The 21,639-nt window shown below is 41.6% G+C and overlaps 1 protein-coding gene across 3 annotated transcripts in view; it reads right to left on the bottom strand.

Moving 5' to 3' along the window:
- The window catches only part of acad8 (acyl-CoA dehydrogenase family, member 8), a 68,218-nt gene that overhangs the window by 17,681 nt on the left and 28,898 nt on the right, over positions 1 to 21,639 (bottom strand). For all 3 annotated transcript variants that reach the window (XM_041174627.1, XM_041174628.1, XM_041174629.1), the window contains exon 4: positions 2,072 to 2,181. In XM_041174627.1, coding sequence (XP_041030561.1) covers positions 2,072 to 2,181 — 110 coding nt within the window. The remainder of the gene's footprint in view (positions 1 to 2,071; positions 2,182 to 21,639) is intronic.

Here is a 21,639-nt window from a genome sequence, read left to right as displayed (position 1 = left end):
GGTGGGATGTATCCTAGGTCGCTAAGGGAAGTGAGAGTTGAAAAAGAGGAGGTGCAGGGGATAATCTTCCAATCCACCTTAGGTGGAGGGGTGATGCCAGAGGACTGGAATGTTTCAAATGTTCCATCTTGGTCAAAATAGGGAAGAATAAACTTGGCAACTACAGGCCAGTCAGTTTAACGTCTTTGGTGGGGAGGCTTTTAGAAACAATGCTCAGGGAAAACTTAACAGCCACCTGGATAAATAGGAAGCCTGATAGTACATCTACTGTCTATAAAATGCACAGTAGCAACTAGTCAAGGCTCTTTCCAAAACACCTTCCAAACCCCTGGCCTCTACCCGCCTAGATGAGCATGGGAACTCCACCACCTGCAAGTTCTCTGCAAGCCACACACCATTCTGATTTGAATTATATTGCTGTTCCTTCACTGTGGTTGGGTCAAAATTCTGCTAACTCTTGACCTAACACCACATGGATTGTAGCAGTTAAGGAAGGCAACTTACCACTGCCTTCTCAAGGACAATGAGGGATGGGCACAGCGAGGCTCACATTGCATAAATGAATAAAAACATAGGAGAGTCAATGTGGATTTGTTAAGATAAAATCACATTTGATTAACTTGATTGAGATTTTAGATGAGGTAAGAGATTGGATTAGGAGGGTGCTGTTGATGTTGTACATATGGACTTTCAAAACGCTTTTGATAAGAGTGCCACATAATAACCTTATTAGTAAAATTGAGGCTCATAGGATCAAAGGGGCAGCTTTAGCATGAATACAAAATTGGCTGAGGGAAAGGAAACAGTTATGGTGGAAAGGAGGGATATATGAGTGGAGCCCCCCAGTGTTTGGCACTAAGCTCACTGTTGTTTTTGATCAATGTCTTAAATTTGGGGGCACAGGGCACAATTTTGAAATTTGCAGATGACAGAAAACTTGAAAGTGTAGTAAACAGTGAGGAAAATATTTATTCTTTCATGGAGTGTGGGCGTCACTGGCTAGGCCAGCATTTATTACCCATCCCTAATGGCCCGTGAGAAGGTGGTGGAGAGTTGCCTTCTTGAATTGCTGCAATCCATGGTATACCAACAGTACTGTTAGGGAGTTCCAGAATAGACTTTAGTAATAGACTTCAAGAGGATATAGACAGGCTAATGGAATGGGTGGATGCACAGCAGATACAATTCAACACGAAGTGTGAGATTAAGGGGTGACAATACAATTTCCCTCACTTGTTTCTGGGGTGAAAACAATCAGGTGCTGGAAATTTGGCTGTCTTAAGCATCATAATTTTATTCCATTACCATTTTTTAAACTTATATTAAATCCACTAAGCTCCTCTTCTTGAATTATTTTAAGGTATTATTATGATTTTGTCCTTTTCCTCCTCTGTGAAAACAGATATAAACCCTCATTTATCAAGTCTGCTATTTCCTTATAGTCATTATAGTCTCACTTGCAAATATTTTTAATAGGCCCACATTCTTCCTTACTACTCTCTTTCTCGAAACATACAAATAAAAACTTTTACTATTCGAATCAATATCTCCTATACACTTTTCATATTCCCTTTTTGAACTTATTCCTTTTTTTGTAACTTCTATTATTCTTTATAGCTTTCCCAGTCTGCTAAATTTCCACTTTTCCTTTTGTAGCAAGAGTATCTGTTTCTTCTCCCTTCCTTTTCCTCTCACTTTTTCCAAATGTTCACTTATTTTTTTAGTTCTGAAGAAGGGCAATCACTGAAACATAAATCATCTTTTCTCCCTAATGGTAAGGACTGATCTGCTGCTTCCAAATGCCCTATTTCTAATATCTGTAATTTTTTCTTATTTTTTTGAGTGTCCAATGGTTACTCTCCAGAACTTCCCAAGCACAACTTGGTAACAGGTGCTCAACTGCAGACAATAGCTGCTCAGAGAACAAGAGGATCGGGGTGGGGTAGGGAGGTGGTGGTGGGGGAACTCAAATAGAGACACAGATGAACCTCTAGTTAGCCAATGGAGAATGAGAACTGGATTTGAGATGTAAGCTTCCCTTCAAAGATTTTTTTTTTGATTAAAATCAGACCTGGCTCAGTGAGACAGTAGGAAGCCAATCTCTCCATGCTGCACAATGTGGGACAGTATTTATGACGCAGCTCTTCACTCGCAAACGTGTCAATCATCCAAACACACATGCTGTAAAAGGGAACAAAAAAAAAAAATTGAGGCTTTGAACATAAACTGGCTCATGCCATCAGTACAGAGTGAGTCTCAGCCATAATCCAGGTACTGAACCATCCCACATGCACCAAAGCAATTTTCCTGTATTGTTAAATGTTTTGACAAACATCCAGTGCTCTCAGGGTTAAGTGGTGAGCAGATTCTGAGAGTCAAATTCTGTACTTTCAGCAAGAGTTTTAATCTACACAGGTGAGAATGTTGAAAGAAATGTGATTTGGTGGGAAAGGCTGATACATAAATGTATAATTAGCACAAATTCATGACTGTAACCAAAGCAACACATTGAAAATAGAAAAGGGTGCAAATGCATAGAACAATCTGATTAAGGATCTCCATTTAAGTTGCTAACCAGTTTTCCTCTCCTAGATGCAAACTGAGTTGTTGCAAATTTCCATTATTCATTCCCATTTCATTACAATAAATTAAACATAATTTGCTAATCTCACTCCGAGCAGGTTATGAGAAGTAAGGAAGCCAAGTTTTTTTAACCAAAGACTCAATAATATTCTTTCATTGTTTTCAGCCCCTAATTTAAAAAAGCTGCTTGCTCGTTACTTTTTGTGAAAGATGAAAGTGGCAAGGCAACAGGCATCAGGATTGGTGAACAAAGGGTAAAAATGCTACAATCACATTACATTAACTTTCAAGAATTTAAATACAGGAGACACATGGTTGGGAGAACAGGTTTTAGACAGGGTGTGTAAGTCAAAACAAGCCTAACCCACAAGTTGTCGCTTGGCTGTACAGAATTTGAACATTACTAAAATGAGAGACATGTTGCTGAAGCTTTTCATCTTGCATTCATCAGGATAAACACAAGAGCGTAAATTTCAAACAATCACAACAACTTATACTAAAGGGGAAAAGATGCCCGACTGGTTGATGAGTCGACTTTCGGCAGGGCGTTGTGTGGAGAAAGCAATAGGGAATGATTGGCTCCCCAAGCTCCCGGGTAATTCAAAAAAGGTGCGAGGCATAGTCTTTATCTTTGCAGAGATCGGATCCCTGTGTATGAATATGTGTCACTTCTAGCAAGCATAAATGAGCCGCGTTACTCACAGAATCACAGAGTTAAGTGCAGTCTGGTTGAGTACAGCCTGTACTCTACCTATTCTAAACAGCCAGAGGTACATGTTGTTTGATTTGATCACCCAATCATTTAGTCTACATACCTGACATTGTAGTAGTGACAAAATTTATACATGACGTTGTCAATTATGGGGTAGGCAGGGATTGATGGCAGCATCTTGTTAGTAAAAAATTGGATTGATAACTCTCATGGATCTGATGAGCTACATTCCAGAGTGTTGAAGGAGGTAGCTATAGTGATAGAGGATACACCGGTGGTCCAAAATTCTATAGATTCTGGAAAGGTTCCTGCAGACTGGAAAGTATCAAAATGTAACCCCACTATTGAAGAGAAGGAGAGAGAAAACAGAGAGCTACAGACCTGTTAGTTCAATGCCAGTAGGGAAAATGTTAGAATCTATTATAAAGGATATGATAACTATGCACTTGGAAAATAATGATATGATTGAGCAGAGACAACATAGATTCATGAAAAGGAAATCACGTTTGACAAGCCTACTGGGAGTTTTTTTGATGATGTTACTTGTAGCATTTGGATTTTCAGAAGGCTTTTGGTAAGGTCCCACAAAGGAGATTAGTAAACAAAATTAAAACGCATGGGATTGGGGATAATATACTGGAATGGGTAGAGAATCGTTTAAGAGACAGAAAACAAGTCGGAATAAATGGATCATTCTCCGGATGGCAGGATGTTACCACTGGGGTACTGCAGGGATCAGTGCTGGGGCCACAGTTGTTCAATCAATACACATGATTTGAATATGGGGATCACATATAATGGGCTGAATTTTGCCCTCGTCAGGCCCGGGAGAGGCCGCGAAGCCGATTGCTGCCTGCGATTGGATCATGACATCAACTTCACAGCCAGGTCAATTAATGGCCAGCCAGCGTGAAACGTAAGCTGCAACACTGAGCGCTGCCGGGGTGGGGGTGAGAGGAGGGCAAGCACAGAAGTTTGCACATGCACGTAAAAGCTCCCCAAGGCACAGAGCTGCTTCAGGGAGCTGAAGATTTTTAAAATCAAAAATAAAGAACTTTCAAATGTTAAAAACATGTCCCCTCTGTCACATGAGCAGGGCCAATGTTATAAATGAGATTTAATTTTTTTTTTTATTTTAAATTCCTGTTGGAAACCTCATCCCACCCGTGGCTGAGGTTTCATAAAAAATCCAAAGACCTGGATGGTTGGACGGGCAGTGAAAAATCCGATTTAATAAATTGATTAAGGGCCTTAATAGGCCTCTTAATTGTCGGCGGGTGTGCTGCCGCCTCTCGCACTCACCTGCTGAGCGAAATATCGCGAGAGTGTTCAATGACGTCGGGACGCTCACCCGACATCATCACGTACTATTTTACTCTCACTCAGGTCAGGCATACATCTGCCTGACAAGAGAAAAATTCTGCCCAATATTTCCAAATTTGCCAATGACATAAAACTAGGTGAAAATATAAGTTGTGAGGAGGGTACAAGGAGGCTTCAAGAGGACTTGGACAAGCTAAGTGAATGGGCAAGAACATGGCAGATGGAATTTAATGTATATAATTGTAAAGTTGTCCACTTTGAAAAAAATAGGCAGAGTATTTCTTAAATGGTGAAAGGTCGGGAAGTGCGATCCAAGGGGACCTGGGTGTCCTTGGTCATGAGTCACTAAGAGCTGGCATGCAGGTACAGCAAGCAATTAGGAAGGCAAGTGGTATGTTGGCCTTCATTGCAAAGGGATTTGAATACAGGAGCAAATATGTCTTGCTGCAATTGTATAGAGCCTTGGTGAGGGTGCATCTGCAGTATTGTGCAGTTTAGGTCACCTTATCTAAGGTCTCTTTATCGAAAGAACGATATGCTTGAATGGAAAGAGTTCAACAGAGGTTTACCAGACTAATCCCTGGGATAGCGGGATTGTCTTATGAGGAGAGATTGAGGAAACTGGGCCTGTATTCTTAAAGGGTATGACAGGGTAGATGTAGATAGGATGTTTCCCCTGGTTGATGAGTTCAGAACCAGGGCATACAGTCTCAGAATAAGGGGCAGGCTTTTTAAGACTTAGATGAGGAGGAATTTCTTTACTCAGAGGGTGGTGAATCTTTGGAATTTTCCAGAGGGCTGTGGAAGCTCAATCATTCAGCACGGTCAACTAAGAAATCGATAGATTTCCGGATACCAATGACATCAAGGGATATGGGGTGCTGTGGAAAAGTGGCGTTGAGGTAACTGATCAGCCATGATCTAATTGAATGGCAGAGCTGGATCAACAGGCCGAATGCCCTATTCCTACTCCTATGTTCCTAATTACTACTCGTGTAGTTACTACATAACAGCAGCGCGAAATGGCTTGCTTGACCTGTTGATCAAATTTTTGAGATACTTTGCCTTTCCAAGCTAATTCGAGATAGACTGTGCACTTTTCAGGTCTTAAGGTAGTGATCTATGGCCCGCTTGCATGATACACAGCAAAAAATGATCTGATCAAGGTAACCAATATCCCACAGGATGGAAAGGCGTTCAGCCTACCACACAACAGAGAAATGTGGTATGTGAATTTCAATGTCAAGTACCTTGAATTGAAGTACTTTGAGCTGCATTCATCCAGGCAAGTGGTCAGTATTTCACCACATTCCTGACTTGTGCCTTGTGGACAGGCTTTGGAGAGTTAGGAGGTGAGTTACTCACTGCAGGATTCTCAGCTTCTGACCTGCTCTTACAGCCACAGTATATATGAGACCAGAAAATTAACTGGACCAGTCAATGTTAACCACAGGATGTTAATGATGGGGTTTTTTCCAATGCCAATAATGCCTCTGAATATCAAGGAAAGATGGTTAGATTTTCTCTTTTTGGTGATGGTCATTGCCTGGCATTTGTGTAGCACAAATGTCACTTGCCACTTATCAGCCCAAGCCTGAATGATGACCAGACCTTGCTTGCTGCATGTGGGCATGGCCTGCTTCAGTATGAAGAGTTGGGAATGGAACTGAACACTGAAATCATCAGTGAACATCCCCACTTCTGATCTTGTGTTGTAGGGAAGGTAATTGATGAAGCAGCTGAAGATGGTCATCCTAAGACGCTGCCCTGAGGGACTCCTGCAGGAATGTCCTATGGTTGAGATGACTGACCTCCAACAACCACAACCATATCCTTTGTGTTAAGTACAGGTCCAACCAGTCGCGGGCTTTCCCCCTGATTTCCATTGACTTCAATTTTGCTGGGGCTGCTTAACACCAAACTCAGTCAAATGTTGCCATGATGTCAATGGCTGTCACTCTCACCTCACCAGGGCCAAAGCTGTGAGGAGCACTGGGACCAAGTGGACATGGACTGCAATGGTTCAAGAAGGCAGCTCATCACCACTTTTAAGGGCAATTAAGGATGGGCAATAAACACTGGCTTGGCCAGCAATGCCCACATCCCACGAATGGATAAAAAAGCATGGCCCTAGCAGAACCCAAACTGCATGTCAATGAGGTTATTGCTGAGCAAGTGCCACTTGATCGTGCTGTCAACAACATCTTTGACCACTTTGCTGATGATTGAGAGTAGACTGACGGGGCACTAACTGGCTAGTTGGATCTATCCTGCTTTTTGTGGACAGGACACACTTGGGCAATTTTCTACATTGCCTGGTAGATGCCGGTGTTACAGCTTGACTCAAGGCATGGCTAGTTCTGGAGCACAAGTCTTCAGTTCAACCGCTGGGATGGTGCTAGGGCCCATAGCCTTTCCTCTATCCAGTCCTTTCAGTTTCTTGATATCACGTGAGTGATTCGAATTATGTGAAGATTGGCATCTGTGATAGTGGGGACCTTAGGAGAAGGCCAAAATGGTCATCTACTCAGCACTGCTGGCTGAAGATGGTTGCAAATGTTTCAGTCTTGACCCCATTATTTGCAAGGCTGCTGTGCTATCTAAGGCACTAGGTACCATCAATTATAGGTCTTCTGCTGAATGAAGTGCAGCCAGCTCAATGGGTGATGGGCATAATGTCCTGCAAGGTCAGACCCTTCATTTTTTTTTGTCAACCTCTTGCTTTTGGCTGCATTTCAACTTTTCCCCCGTCCTCTCCTCTGCACAGTCTTTATTGCTCATAATGCAGTCCACTCTACATTTGGGAGACAGATTGGATGACTACTTTGCAAAACCACTCAATTTAAACCACAAGCATGACTCAGAGCTTCCAGTCGCCTGTAATTTTAATTCTCCATTTGCTCTATGCCCTCTGCCCCCTGCAGTTTTCCAATAAACTCAAGATAAGCTTGAGGAAGAACACCTCATCAACAAGTTCAACAGTTTGAGATGTTAACCTCCACCCCCTTTTGTTTCTTTTCTCTTTGCAGGTTTTGGATTCACTCTTGTTTTTCCACTTTTTTTGCTTTCAGTTCAGTTGTTCTTCATGCTACCATTCACAGCTCCTTGTTGTTTTTTCACATGTCCCATTACCATGATCCCTTTTGTCATTTAACCTTCCTGGCCTTCCACTCTATCACAGATCTTCGTGTTCTTTTTTCTGCCCAAACCCTTTCACTTAATTAAAACTTATTACATTTCTAACTTTTCTCAATTCTGACAAAAGGTCATTGATCTTATGCATTAACTCTGTTTTTCTCTCTCCACAGATGCAGCCTGACCTGCTAAATATTTCTAGCATTTTCTGTGTTTTTTGAATCATAGTTGGGCCTCGGTTCCAAGTGCAGTTTTTGGTCTAATAGATTGCTGCATGAAATACTATAACAGAATCACAGAATTGTTACGGCACAGGAGGCCATTCAGCCTGTCATGTCTCCACCGGCTCTCTGAATGAGCAATTCACCGCATACCAGTCCCCTGCCTTCTCCCCATCAACCTGCACATTCTTCTTTTCAGATAACAGTCCAAATTCCCTTTTGAATGCCTCAGTTGAACCTGCCTGCACACTCCAAACCCCATCCACTTGCTGCGTGAAAAAGTTGTTCCTCATGTTGCTTTTGCCAATTACTTTAAATCTCTGCCCTCTTGTTCTTGATCCTTTCACAAGTGGGCACAGTTTCTCCCTATTTACTCTGACCAGACCCCTCATGACTTTGAATATCCCCATCAAATCTCCTCTCAGTCATCTTTCCTCCAAGGAAAATGGTCTCAACTTCTCCAATCGATCTTCAGAGCTAAAGTTCCTCATCCTGGAACCATTCTTGTGAATCTTTTCTGCACTCTCTCCAATGCCATCACATCTTTCCTAAAGTGCGGTGTCCAAAGCTGGATGCAATACTCCAGCTGAGGTTAAACTAGTATCTTATACAATTTTGACATTATCTCCTAGTTCTTGTACTCTATACGGCTATTAATAAGCCTAGGATACTGTGTCTTTTAACCACTGTCTCAACCTGTCCTGCCACCTTCAATGACTTATACGCCCAGGTCCCTCTGCTCCTGCACCACCTTTAAAGTTGCACCCTTTATTTTATATTGTCCCACTATGTTGTTGCTAATGAATCACTTCACATTTCTCGATATTGAACTTCATCTGCCCATTTCACCAACTTGTTTGTCCTTTTGTAGTTCTACACTGTCCTCCTCATAGTTCACAATGTTTCCAAGTTTCATAATACCAACACATTTTGAAATTGTGCCCTATACACCAAGGTCTAGGTTAATAATATATATCAGGAACAGCAAATGTCTCAACACTGACCACTGGGAGCTCCATTACAAACCTTCCTCGAGCCCAAAAAATATCCATTAACCACAACTCTCCTGTCACTCAGCCAGTTTCATATCCATGTTGCTACTGTCCTTTTTATTCAATGAGCCATAACTTTGCTCACAAGTCTGTTGTGCAGCGCTGTACCCAATGCCTTTTTGAAGTAGATGAAAGAGCTAATGATAGATTAGTATAAAGCAATGTTTAAGCCAAAGATAGAGCAGCGTGTGCAGCTTGAGGCATTCCCATTATGGTCACAATGTGGATGGGGAAATGCAGCAATGAACAGAAATTTGACATAATGGGACTATTTCCACTGCATAACAGAAGACAAAGTTCTAATAGAGCTTTGCAAGACAATGAGCATTTTTGATAGTGAATATAGAAAGGCTGTTGGAAAGACAATGGTGTTTCTGATGTATTCTGTTTGGATTTGTCACCAGAGGCTGGAAAGAAATTGGGAGAAATTTCTTAGCAGTTCATTAACAGCATGGAATACACAAGGACTGTTTGAGACAAAGACCATCGCATCTTGGATGGGAAAAGTGTATAAATACTTGAAGGAAGGGAAGGCACAGTACATTGGGGAAGAGAGTTGAGCAGTGTGATTAGTTTTCCATTGCTTTAGCCAAGAACCCCACAGGCATAATTAGTTGAACAGCTCTCCTCTGTGCAGGTGCTTTTGATGCTGACTGCCCTGCAGCAACTGTCCAAGTGACCATTCCCCACGTGTCAACCTCAACAGTGCTGAATGCCACGTGATGTAACCAATGAGTTGGGCTGTGTTGTGACCGTTATCCACATAGCCACACTTCCAGCAGCAGTGAGTGGACAGTGATTAACAGCAGAAACCATGACTCATTGTCTGCACCCTAGGTAAGGGTACCAAGGCTACTGAGGTACAGCTAGCCAACTGAAGCAAATATCAGGTAACTGAGCACCAACTCACTTTCTAGCTGTGACCAGGTGAATGGCATATAAGTGCTGTTTTGTCTTCACTCCGATTCAGGCTGCTGTATCTGGGGCCCAGAGTTTGTTGACATGATTAGTGATTATTGCACAATATGATAAGAAAAATCAGAATCACCCAGAAGCAAGGCCTCAGGAAATATCTGCATTTCAGTTGAACTTCAGCACAATTTTTACCAACACCAGGTTTTAAAAAACAAACCTACACAATTTCTTGAAATTGTTTAATATTGAGATGATGGTTAAGGTTTGCTTGTGTTGCCTTTTGATCATGAATGGAACAGTGTCTAATGTGGTCGGCAACATCTGCTTTAATCCGCCTCTTGGTATGCAATCAAAACCAGATGTGTAATTAAGACATAGAGACAATATTTTTAAATCGTAGTCACTGGGTGGGATTTTGATGCTGAAGTAATACTCCAGCTAAGGCTGGAATACAGAGTAACAACACATGCAGCTTGGAGCTGCTAATCACAAGCTCATATCTTTGTTTGCATTCTTGTGATAAAAGGCAGAATGAAGCCTTTGTTTTTGTTCTCTGCTGATTTTGACCTTGTGCCCTTCAACCCACATCATTTACAGATTGAGAGGAATAATTTTTCCAACGCTGACCCCTGGGGGAACACCAGCGTATATTCACCAGTTTGAAAAACACCCACTAACAATTTTCCAGGCCATTCACCAATCTTTCTTATAAGCTGCTATAGCCCCTTTACTGCTGTATGCCTTGAATTTCTTCAACAAGCTTCCTAACCAGCACCTCATCAAATTCTATGTTTCAGCGTCGCCTTCATGAGTTAAATCTATTTGACAAAACTTGCATTTTGCAAATCTGTGCTGCTGCCCTTAAATAACAATGTCTCTCGAGGCGCGTATTAACATTATCTTCTATTGTAGCCTCTAAAAACTTAACCACTGCCCAAGTTAGACTGACTGGTCTACAGTGACCTGATTTATCTTTCTTTTTCAAACATTCAGCCCTCAGCAGAACACCCACTCAGCATTCTACGGTGTATTTTTAAGGGTCCAGTTTTGCTATTTTCAAGAACTTGTCTGTAATTGTCCTATCCAATCACTTCCCCTATTTTGCCATTTCATTCTAGTAATCTTTTGTAAAAACCTCAACTTTCTTTAAAAGAAAAGCAGAATACCGTGAATGCTATAAATCTGAAATGAAAACAGAAAATGCTAGAAATACTCAGCAGGTCAGGCAGTACCTCTAGACAGAGAAACAGAGTTAAAGTTTCAGGTTGCCGACCTTTCATCAGACCTTGACAAGGGTTAGAGATGTAATAGGTTTTGAGCAAGGGGTGGGTGTGACAAGGTCAAAAGGAAGGTCTGTGATAGGTTGGACGATGGGAGAGATTGATTGACAGGAAAGTTAGTCTTCCAGGGCCAAAGCGAAGGTGATGGGGCAAGAAAAGAAACAAAAGACGTGCCTAGAGCAGGTGCTGCTGACTGAAAGCAACAATAAAAGAGAAAAGCCGAAACACGCAAAGCACCAAAACTGGTTGACAGTCTGAAATTGTTGAACTCAATACTGAGTCTGGAAGGCTGTAAAGTGCCCAATTGAAAGATATGGTGTTGTTCCTCAAGCTTATGTTGAGCTTCATTGGAACAATGCAGCAAACCGAGGACAGAGATTTCAGCATGAGAGAATTTAAATCACAGGACACTTGGGGTCATACTTGCGACTGAACTGAGGTGTTCTGAAAAACAGCTACCCAATATGTATTTGGTCTCCCCAATGTAGAGGAGATCACATGTGAGCAGCGAATACAGTATACTAAATTGAAAGAAGTACACACAAATCACTGCTTAACCCGGAAGGAGTATTTAGGGCCTTGGATGGTGAAGAGAGGAGGTAAAAGGGCAGGTATTACACCTCCTGTACTTGCGTGGAAAAGTGCCAAGAGTTGGGGTTGATTGAGAAGTGGACCAGGATATCAGAGAGGGAACAGTCCCTTTGTAATGCTGGGAGGGGAGGGGAGGGGAAGATATGACCGATGATGGCATCACATTGGAGGTGGCAGAAATCTAGGTCTGGTGTTAGTGTTGCAGCATTGAGGTTTATATTGCAAGCAATTCTTCAGAAACAATTGTTTATATAGACCACAGTACCTTAAAATTTCTGGAAAAAATTCAAGACCAGAATGCTAGACTGTTCAGATGAAGTTTATTACTGCAATCGTTTTACAGATTATACATGGCTGGGTGAGAAGTTTTAATTGCAGCTGCACTGTCAAGCGTTTAAGGATTAAAGGAATTTGGACATTTGAAACATGGACACTGGGCTGAAATAACCTTTGTTGATACAAAGGCCTTGTGTATATTGTCATGTTAATGCAGGTACCTGGCAGTGTAATAATTTTGTGTATATAGATAAGTAACGCGAAACGGGTTGAGAAAATGAAACCACCTTTTAGAATTATGACGATTCATTTTTCCATAATGACGGATGTGTAAAGAAAATATCATTTTTTTCCAACATTACTATAGGATACTGTGAAGCAGGTTTGTGGAGGCTGTGTGCATGTTTTGTGTGTGTGTGTGACTAATTTAATTAAACTGTAGACAATCAGACTTCAAGGTTTAAATCGTCAAAGGGTTTAGGTGTAAAAGTATACATTTTGAAGTGGAGATGGACAAGATGGGATCCCAGTATATACAGTGTGAATAGGAATTTGCATTAGGAGATAGATAAGGAGTTGAATTTTTAGTTGTTGAATTTCACAGAAACAGAAAGAAAGTTTTACAACTGGCAAAGATCATAAATAAATAAAGCAAAGTTCAGTTTATTTTTCCCCGCAAGTGTTGGCCATAATGACAACATGAAAGATTTTAGATTCTGGGAAAAGTAACTTTCGAAAGAAGGTTAAGAACAATGGATTTAAAAGATAAAAGGGAAGAAAATATATTTAAGGAAAGATTGAAAGGTGTATGAGGAGTGGCCATGTGAGGTCTTGAATGGTGGGCTGTGTGAAGACAGACCTGTGAAAGAGCAGCCTATAGCCATCCCCAGAGAAGTGCTTGTTTGTTCCAGAAAGCAAGGTTTTATTACAAGCCTTGGATTTCCATTGTCAAGTGAAAGGGAGAGAGGTGCTTGCGAAATACCTCCCTTACAGCAAGAGTAGGTACCTTGCGGTAATATTGCTGGATGTTTTATTGATTAAGAATCTATTGGGACTGTTGCCTGAAAAAGGGTGGAATCGGGTTCCAGTGTTAGTGGAATATTTACTGCTTACTTCAGTACACATACCTTCTTATAATAAATACAAGTTGCAAAACTGTTGTGATAGCCTGACCAAGTTTCCCTCTGGGATTTGGTCAGACCGGCAAATACCACCTATTATATCATAACATGAAGGCAAAGGGCCTTACAACTTTTCTTTCAACTTTTAATGGTTGAGATATTTAACAATCTCAGGGCCCCAGATGAGGGGTACATGTCCTCTGTCAAAGACAATGAAGAGGTGGGAGTCACATGACATTGGTCTCTGGCTTGTGGAACCAGTAATATTGCCTTGCTGAACTGCAAAGTCTCAGTCTACCTTTTTACTATTTGACTAGCAGCCTCACAGACAAGGAGCTCTGGCCCAGGTTGGACACTTGGCCCCCATCTATACTGCTTCTGCTGGAAATTCTGTAGCATTGACCACGAGACTGATCCATCTCTGCACACTATCTCATCGTGTGAAGTCAACACTACCAGAAAAGCGAATTATTTAACATCGGTTTTCAGGTCACTGACCTCTGTGAGGGAACATCTCATTGGGCTTTGATTCTGGACTCTAGAACCCAGATGAAACAATATTTATTTTCTCTGTGGTCTCTACATTGTAAATGTTTCTTTTCTCTATCCTTTTTTTGTTTGAATGTTCAATGTTTCAATGTTGCGACCCTCCTCCCGCGTTTTAAGTGTGTGCAAATAAAACTAATGCTTTGAGTTCATCCTATCTTGGGCTTGCTATTGGGTTATTAACAGAACATTAGAATGATGGGTCTACTAGTACAGTCCTGCCGATGTACCTTGGGGAGGAGGTAGAAACCAGCTGTATGGAATTGGGGAAGTATGAGGTGGAAAGCTATGGATGGAAGATCATCGGAGGAGATAAGATCAGTGATTGTTCTGGGAACAATGGCTTCATGCTCGATGGTAGGGTCATGGTCCAAGGGGAGGTAGGAGGAAGAGAAGAGTTGGTGCTTAGCCTCTGCAAATTAGAGATCAGCTCACCAGACAACAGCAACCTCCTTGTCAGCAGCTTTGTTAACAAGGCCAGGGTTAGGTCTGAGAGAAAAAGTGCACCAAGCTCAAAGGAAGACAGGTTAGAGTGAGTGAAGGGAAAGAAATTTAGATGTCCAATGTCACGCCATCAGTCCTTAGTGAAAGATCAAGAAAGGGTAAAAGGCCAGAGGGAGGGGTTCAGATGGAGGGATAATACTGGAGACAGGTGAAAGGGTCCATTGAGCAGTGTGGGGTAGGGGAGGGAGGAGTTGGGGGTGTGGAGCACTCCTGGCCAAAGAAGTGGACATAGATGCGATAGAAGAGCTCCACGTCATGCCGACCTCAAAATTCATAAGGGGGTAAAACTTGGTCCTTTACAAAGGAGAGGTCGTTCAGGATCAGAGAGAGAAAGAACGGAGGGTATTGTGAATAAACTGCAAGGGGCAGAAGGAAGTAAAGGGGAAGAGAGATCTGGAAGGGCATTGGTATCCATGAGTTTTGGATGTTGCGATTCTTAACATCTGAAAGAAAGGTTTTTTTTATTAAAGCGTTAGATGAGTCGAAGGATGAAACAGAACTATGGACCAGGACAGCTTTAAGATATAGTGAGTCTGTGCTGCTGAAAAGAGTGGTTGAGATTGTTCATGTGGCAGCGCATGACTGAGTGTGTATCTCAGACAGTTGCTGGGGAAGGAAATGTGGCTGTGGGAGTGTTTTTTTTTTGTTTAAACATACGAATTAGGAGCCGGAGGAAGCCACTCAGCCCCTCGAGCCTGCTCCTCCATTCAATAAGATCATGGCTGATCTGATTGTAACCTCAACCCCATATATCTAACCCTGATAACCTCCCCCCCCACCCCTTGTTAATCAAGAATCTATCTAGTTCTGTCTTAAAATTAGTCAAGGACTCTACTTCCACCACCTTTTGAGGAAGATAGTTCCAAACACTTATGAGCCTCAGAGAAAAAAAATTCTCCTCATCTCTGTCTTAAATGAGCGATCCCTTATTTTTAAACCATTTACTTTTCTTCCTATCTTTGTGCCATCAGCAAATTTAGTAACCATTCTCCTTCATCCAAGTCATTTATATAAATTGTAAAATATTGAGGCCCCAGTACTGATCCCTGTGGTACACCACTCGTCACCTGATCAAACATGAGAAGGGAAATGGAAAGCAATGAAGGGTAAGTAAACAAAAATTTTAGACCCCCTGTTCTAGATTGTCCCACAGAACAAACCATCCTCTTCACATCCACCCTGTCAAGACATCTCAGGATCTTAAAGTTTTCATTCAAGTCACCTCTTATTCTTCTAAATTCCTGTGGATACAAGCCTGACCTGTCCAATCTTTCCTCAAGACAGCCTGCCCATTCCTGGTATTAGTCTTAGTAAAGCTTCTCTGAACTGCTTCTAACATATTTATATCTTTTCTTAAATAAAGAGACCAGTACTCCAGATGTGGTCTCACCAGTGCCCTGTACAACTGAAGCATAACCTCCCTACTTTTGTAATGATTTCCCCTCGCAATAAATGATAACATTTTATTAGCTTTCCTAATTACTTGCTGTACCTGCATACTAGCCTTTTGTGATTCATGCACTAGGACACCCAGATCCCTCTAAATCTCAGAGTTCTGCAATCTCTCACCATTTAGATAATTTTTTTTATTCTTCCTACCAAAATGAACAATTTCACATCTGCCCATATTACACACCATTTGCCAGGTCTTTGCCCATTCACTTAACCTACGTCCCTTTATAGCCTCCTTATGCCATCTTCACCATTTACTTTTCTTCCTATCTTTGTGCCATCAGCAAATTTAGTAACCATTCCCCTTCATTCAAGTCATTTATATAAATTGTAAAATATTGAGGCCCCAGTACTGATCCCTGTGGTACACCACTCGTCACCTGATCAAACATGAGAAGGGAAATGGAAAGCAATGAAGGGTAAGTAAACAAACTGAAATCCTGTCGGAGAGAAGAGCAGAATTTCAAGGTTAGCATTCCTGGAATTGAAAAGCAGAATACTGTGAATGGTGGAAACCTGAAATAAAAAACTCAAAATGCGGGAAATACTCAGGTCAAGCAGCACCTGTGGAGAGAAAAAGAGTTAACAATGCAAGTCGCTGACCTCGCATCAGAAGTCGGAAAAGTTAGAGATGTAATAGGTTTTGTGCGTGGGACAAGGACAAAAGGAAACTGTGACAGCGTGTGTTGCAGACAGGGGGGCTGGTTTCATTTAAACAGCCTTGATTTCTTCTCTCACCACCTGTCTGTAAAGAGAAAGGGATTTTTGATTTGCTTCCCACTTTAAATGCGATAGTGTATTTCCTAACCTCTCTGCTTTGGTGTGATCCAATTGCTATTAATAACCCCACAGCAAACCCGTGATAGGATGAACTCAATCCCGGGAGGAGGGTAGCAAAGTGGCCTATTTTTCACTCATATAATAAAAGAGGGCTAGAGAAAGAAAGATTTACAGGGTGAAGGCCACAGAGAAAAGAATTATTGAACACACTTGAAACGGAGTCCAGAATCAAAGTCCAATGGTATATTCCTTCACAGAGGTTGGCAATCTGAACTAATGCTGTATAATTCACTTTTCCAGTAGAGTTGACTCCAAGATGAGAAAGGTATGTGAAGATGAATTAGTCTTGTAGGCGATGGTACAGAAGTTCCAGTAGAAACAGTATCGATGGAGCCAGGGATTCAAACCTGGACAGAGCCCCTTTTCTATGCTGCTGTCAATAGATAGAAAGATGGCAAATTGAGCTTTGCAGGTCCACGAGGCAATATTACTGGTTCCACCAGCTAAGGGGGGTCAGGTCACATGACTCTCAACTCTCCACTTTGGCATTGACAAAGGGTGTGTTTCCCTTTCTCTAGGTCCCTGAGATTGTTAATGTTCCAACCATTAAGTATGGAATGGGTTTCAGGTCCTTTGTCCTTGCAGATGAATCGGTTGGCCAGGCCTGGCTTATGAAATGTAGATGGCCTTTGTATTGTTCTATTTAAATTTGGTCTCTGTAGACCGCAGGGTTCATTAGCATCTCTTCAGAGATAATGAAGCACAAATGGTGAGAACACCACCACCTGCAAGTTCCCCTCCGCTTCCTGACTTGGAAAATATCATCGTTCCTTCACTGTCATTGGGTCAAAGTCCTGGTGCTCCCTCCCTAACAGCACTGCGGGTGTAGCTACACCACATGGACTGTAGCGGTTCAAGAAGGCAGCTCAGCACCAAGGGGAATTTGGGATGAGCAATAAATGCTGGCCTAGCCCGTAATACCCACATCCCATTGTTGAGGGTCACAGAGAGACGCAGCTTCAGCCATTTGAAAAGGTCGTTGTCCAGTTTTTAATAGTTTAGAAATTATCCATGAGGATATATAAATATATATATTTTATATAAATATATAGTGTAAGGTCTTAGCCCCTTGACAGATGGAAGACAGGAGAGATTGAATGACAACAGTTAGTCTTAAAGTGCCAAAGGGAATGGCAAGAGAAAAATTCATCTGTCCCTCTTTATGATCTCCCTTGGCTTTTTGAATGTTCTTTGCTTTCCCATTCCTATCGTCTACATTCCTCTTGATTTTCCTTTGCGTTTAACCCAGACTTAATTGCTAATACTAGCTTCCATAGTGTTACATTCTCTTCCTAGAGGAATATGCTTGTTCCGTGCAGTGATATAGTTCCAAGATTCTGTGTAATTCATATATTAGTAGCATTAATATAACACTAGCCTTGGATCTATTTGTTTTAATATCAGTGGTATAAATAGTGTGTGCTAGATTTGGAGATTTCTATGCTCAGTTTAGTGTGTATAATTTAAATGTATTACTTTCTAATTCTTCTATAATGAAACTTCTTTTACCTGTAATAATGGAAGCCATCCCTTAGTAAATAATTAAAATTGGCAGATAAATGATTCCCCAACTTTTGTAGATGTATGGCACAACAATATCATCAGCATTAACAATTAAGAGAATTAGCATATTTCCATTAGCAGTGAGGGCAATAGCCAGGAGCGTAGATTTAAGATAACTGGTTGAAAGATTAGAGGATGCTGGGGTTCTGGAACTCACTGCCTGAAAGGGCGGTGGAGGTAGAAACTCTCATTGCATTTAAAAAATACATATGTAGTCATGGTGCAGTGGAATTGTGACTGGACTTGTAATCCAGATACCCAGGTTCAAATCCCATCATGGCAGATGGTGAAATTGCAAGGCCTCAAGACATACATATCTGTAAACCTGACAAAGAGGCTGGAATAGTCATCCTCAAAAAGTGTGACAATATCAACAAAATGCACACCATCCTTAATGAAGGGTCCAAACTCATATCCACTAGGCCTGTTACTAAGTACGACCGGACATCCCTGCTTAAAAGCAAGTTACAAAAACGATTGTTGGACTTGTGCAAGAGCAAGAAGCTGCCAGGTGATATATATGATAGGATTCTCCATCATAGCTTGCTACGTCTGCGTATTTATGGGCTGTCCCTTTATACCCCATTTTATCTATGACTGTTTCTGCACAACATCAATTGGCCGAATTGCTACCAGTTCTGAACAAGTTTTCCATATACGTAGTGAAGGATTCCTTCACCTTTGCAAAGACCATACAGGACTTCTATATTGATAGCAATGCCGCATCCATGTTGCTTATCCACCAAAGTACTGCTCAAGGAAGCCAAAAACATTTGTACTATAGCACTATATCTTGGCAATCTAGATGTACCACCATTGTCTGAATCTATATTAATTGAACTTACAATCTCAGCAAATCACGCAGTTAAGTTTTAATTATCTCTAGGCCCAGCTCTTGCAAACATCTTTGTCGGTTTCCATGAGAAACGCATCCTTGATAGAATGACACCTAACCTCTTACTCCTTGCATATTTCCGATTCACATATGATATATTTATTATATTTGAATCCACAGCTGCATTCAAGAACTTCATTACACACCTTAACGGGCTCCACCCTGCACTCAAATTCACCTTTGAAATGGAGAGTAGTCAAATGAGCTCCCTTTCCTCGATGTGCTAGTTGACAAATCTGCCAATGAGCTCTCTACTGCAAGCCTATCTTCAAGTGTCAATATATGCGAAGGGATTCTTACAGTTCCACGTGCTATAAGGTTGGCCATATTGGCTACCTCATATATAGTGCCTGAGCCATTTGCTCACCTTGCAAATCTGATGCTGAAATAGAGCGCATCAAAGCCACCCTCCCTACCCTCAATCAGATCATTGCTTGCTATATACCACGCAAACTTATGAATGGGTCTAAGGCTATCACTTTTGGTCTCGAAAAGTGCCCAGTCTACCAAGGTCTCTCTAAATTTGAGCAATAGGTGAAGCTAGCCATTTCACGCTGTTACTATGCAGTAGCAAAACAAGTGTGTTTGCCACTAACAGGGTGCTGCTGTCAAGCCAAAAAGATGTTCTGCCTATCACACGAAAGAGTAATGTGGCATATGAATTTCAGTGCCAGTGTGATGCTAGGTAAATAGATCACGTCCCAAGGACTGGCGGATCATATCAAACAGCACGTCCATCCGGCTGTTCACAATAAACAAAGTATTGAAAAGGTGGACGCGGAAATTATGTTTCCTCTTGTGGATGAGTCCAGAGCTAGGGGGCACTGTTTTAAAATTAGGGGGCACCCTTTTAAGACAGATGAAGAGAAACTTTTTCTGAGGGCTGTGCGACTTTGGAACTCTCTGCCTCAGAAGGCTGTGGAGGCGGGGTTCATTGAATATTTTTAAGACGGAGGTAGCTAGATTCTTGTTAGGCAAGGGAATCAAAGGTTATCGGAGGTAGATGGGAATGTGCAATTAGTAATACAAACAGATCAGCCATGATCTTATTGAATGGCGAAGCAGGCTTAATGGGCCGAATGGTCTACTTCTGCTCCTAGTTCGTATGGTCATACACCCAACCAGCCTGTGCTTGCAAAATTCAAAACAGTGTCCAAGATGAGATGTGATTCCATGATTGGCCAACACTTGCTAAACAATCCTGACTGTGCTAAGAATTACACAGAAAACTAACAAAAGCTCATTAGCCAGGCTCGCAGTGTGACTCATTTATGCATGCTAGAAGTTACATATATTCACACACAGGGCCCTGCCTTTGCAGACAGAAGGAGCATGTCCATGCATTGCACCTTTTTTAACTAAACAAAAGCTTGGTGGACAACCATTTCCTGGCTCATTCCCCATGGCAATGCCTTGACCAGAGTTAACCTGCCTGGTTTGAATTTGAACAAAAGCTTAGCAGTTAACTGTTCCCTGGTGCATTCTCTATGGCAACACCTCTACCAGTCAGGCTCTGCTTGCCAACCAATCAACATTCTCTTCTTATGCAGTATAAATTGTTGTTCCTTATACCATTGGTATTCTTCAGAACTGTCCTGATGAGTGCAAGACGAAAAGCTTTGATAGCATGTCTCTTTTTTCAGCAACAGCTCTTTTTCAGCCAGTATAGGCATGATGAGCTACACAGTCTCCTTCTGTGTTGTAAATCTTTCTTTCTATGTACCCTATTATCAGTTGCAATGCTTCCCCACCAGCTTACTTGCCAATTATTCAGGGCTAGTTCTGTTCTTTTTAAAAAGAAAATTGATTGAAATCATATTTTATGCATCAAGAATCTTTAGTTTGACCATTCCCCTTCCTTTTCAGTTGTTACTTGGCCCTAGTTATGTTCTGATTGCCATTTTAGTTGTGCTGATACACTGATACCTAGATCCAGTAGCATCTCCTTCCTTGTTAGGCACATACATAGTGACCTAGACAGCTGCTTGTGATAAGGGTGGCAATAATCATGGGTTCGCTTGAGTGCCTCCAGCTTCTCACTGTGTTTTGGGCTCCCCTTAAATAGCTCAGCTGGTAGAGTAGAGGACTGTAGGTGACTGTAAAACTGGCATCCTTAGGTACCTGGTTAAATTCCGGTTCGAAGGAAACCCTCCTTTGTTTGCACCACCTCTGATGGCACCATGCAATTACAGCATGGCAAAATAGGCAGTGCAACAAGATCTAGATAGAAAACAAACTGGAAAAAAATCAGATTGGCAGTAGTAGTTTGGAGCAAGAGGTCATAGGCTGCTTTCGAGATAGTTTCTTAGAACAACACGTTCTGGAGCCAACCAAATAGCTAGTTATATTAGACTTGGTATTGTGTAAAATGGAATTAATGATCTCAGAGTAAAGGCACCTCTGGGGGCAACAACCACAATATTATTGAATTTTACATCCAGTTTGAGAGGGAGAAGAGTGGTTCTAAGACTGGTATTTAAAACTTAAACAAGAGCAACTATGTGGACATGAAAGCTGAGCTAGCTGAGGTGAACTGGGATACTAGGCTAGGGGTAGATTAATAGAGAAGCATAGGGAGAAATTTAAGGGGATATTTCAGAATAAACATATCCCTATGATAATGAAAAATT

This window comes from Carcharodon carcharias, chromosome 25 (assembly GCF_017639515.1).
Source record: "Carcharodon carcharias isolate sCarCar2 chromosome 25, sCarCar2.pri, whole genome shotgun sequence".
Lineage (NCBI taxonomy): Eukaryota > Metazoa > Chordata > Chondrichthyes > Lamniformes > Lamnidae > Carcharodon > Carcharodon carcharias.
Note: the sequence above shows the minus strand (reverse complement) of the source record. Positions and strands in the feature narration are given on the sequence as shown.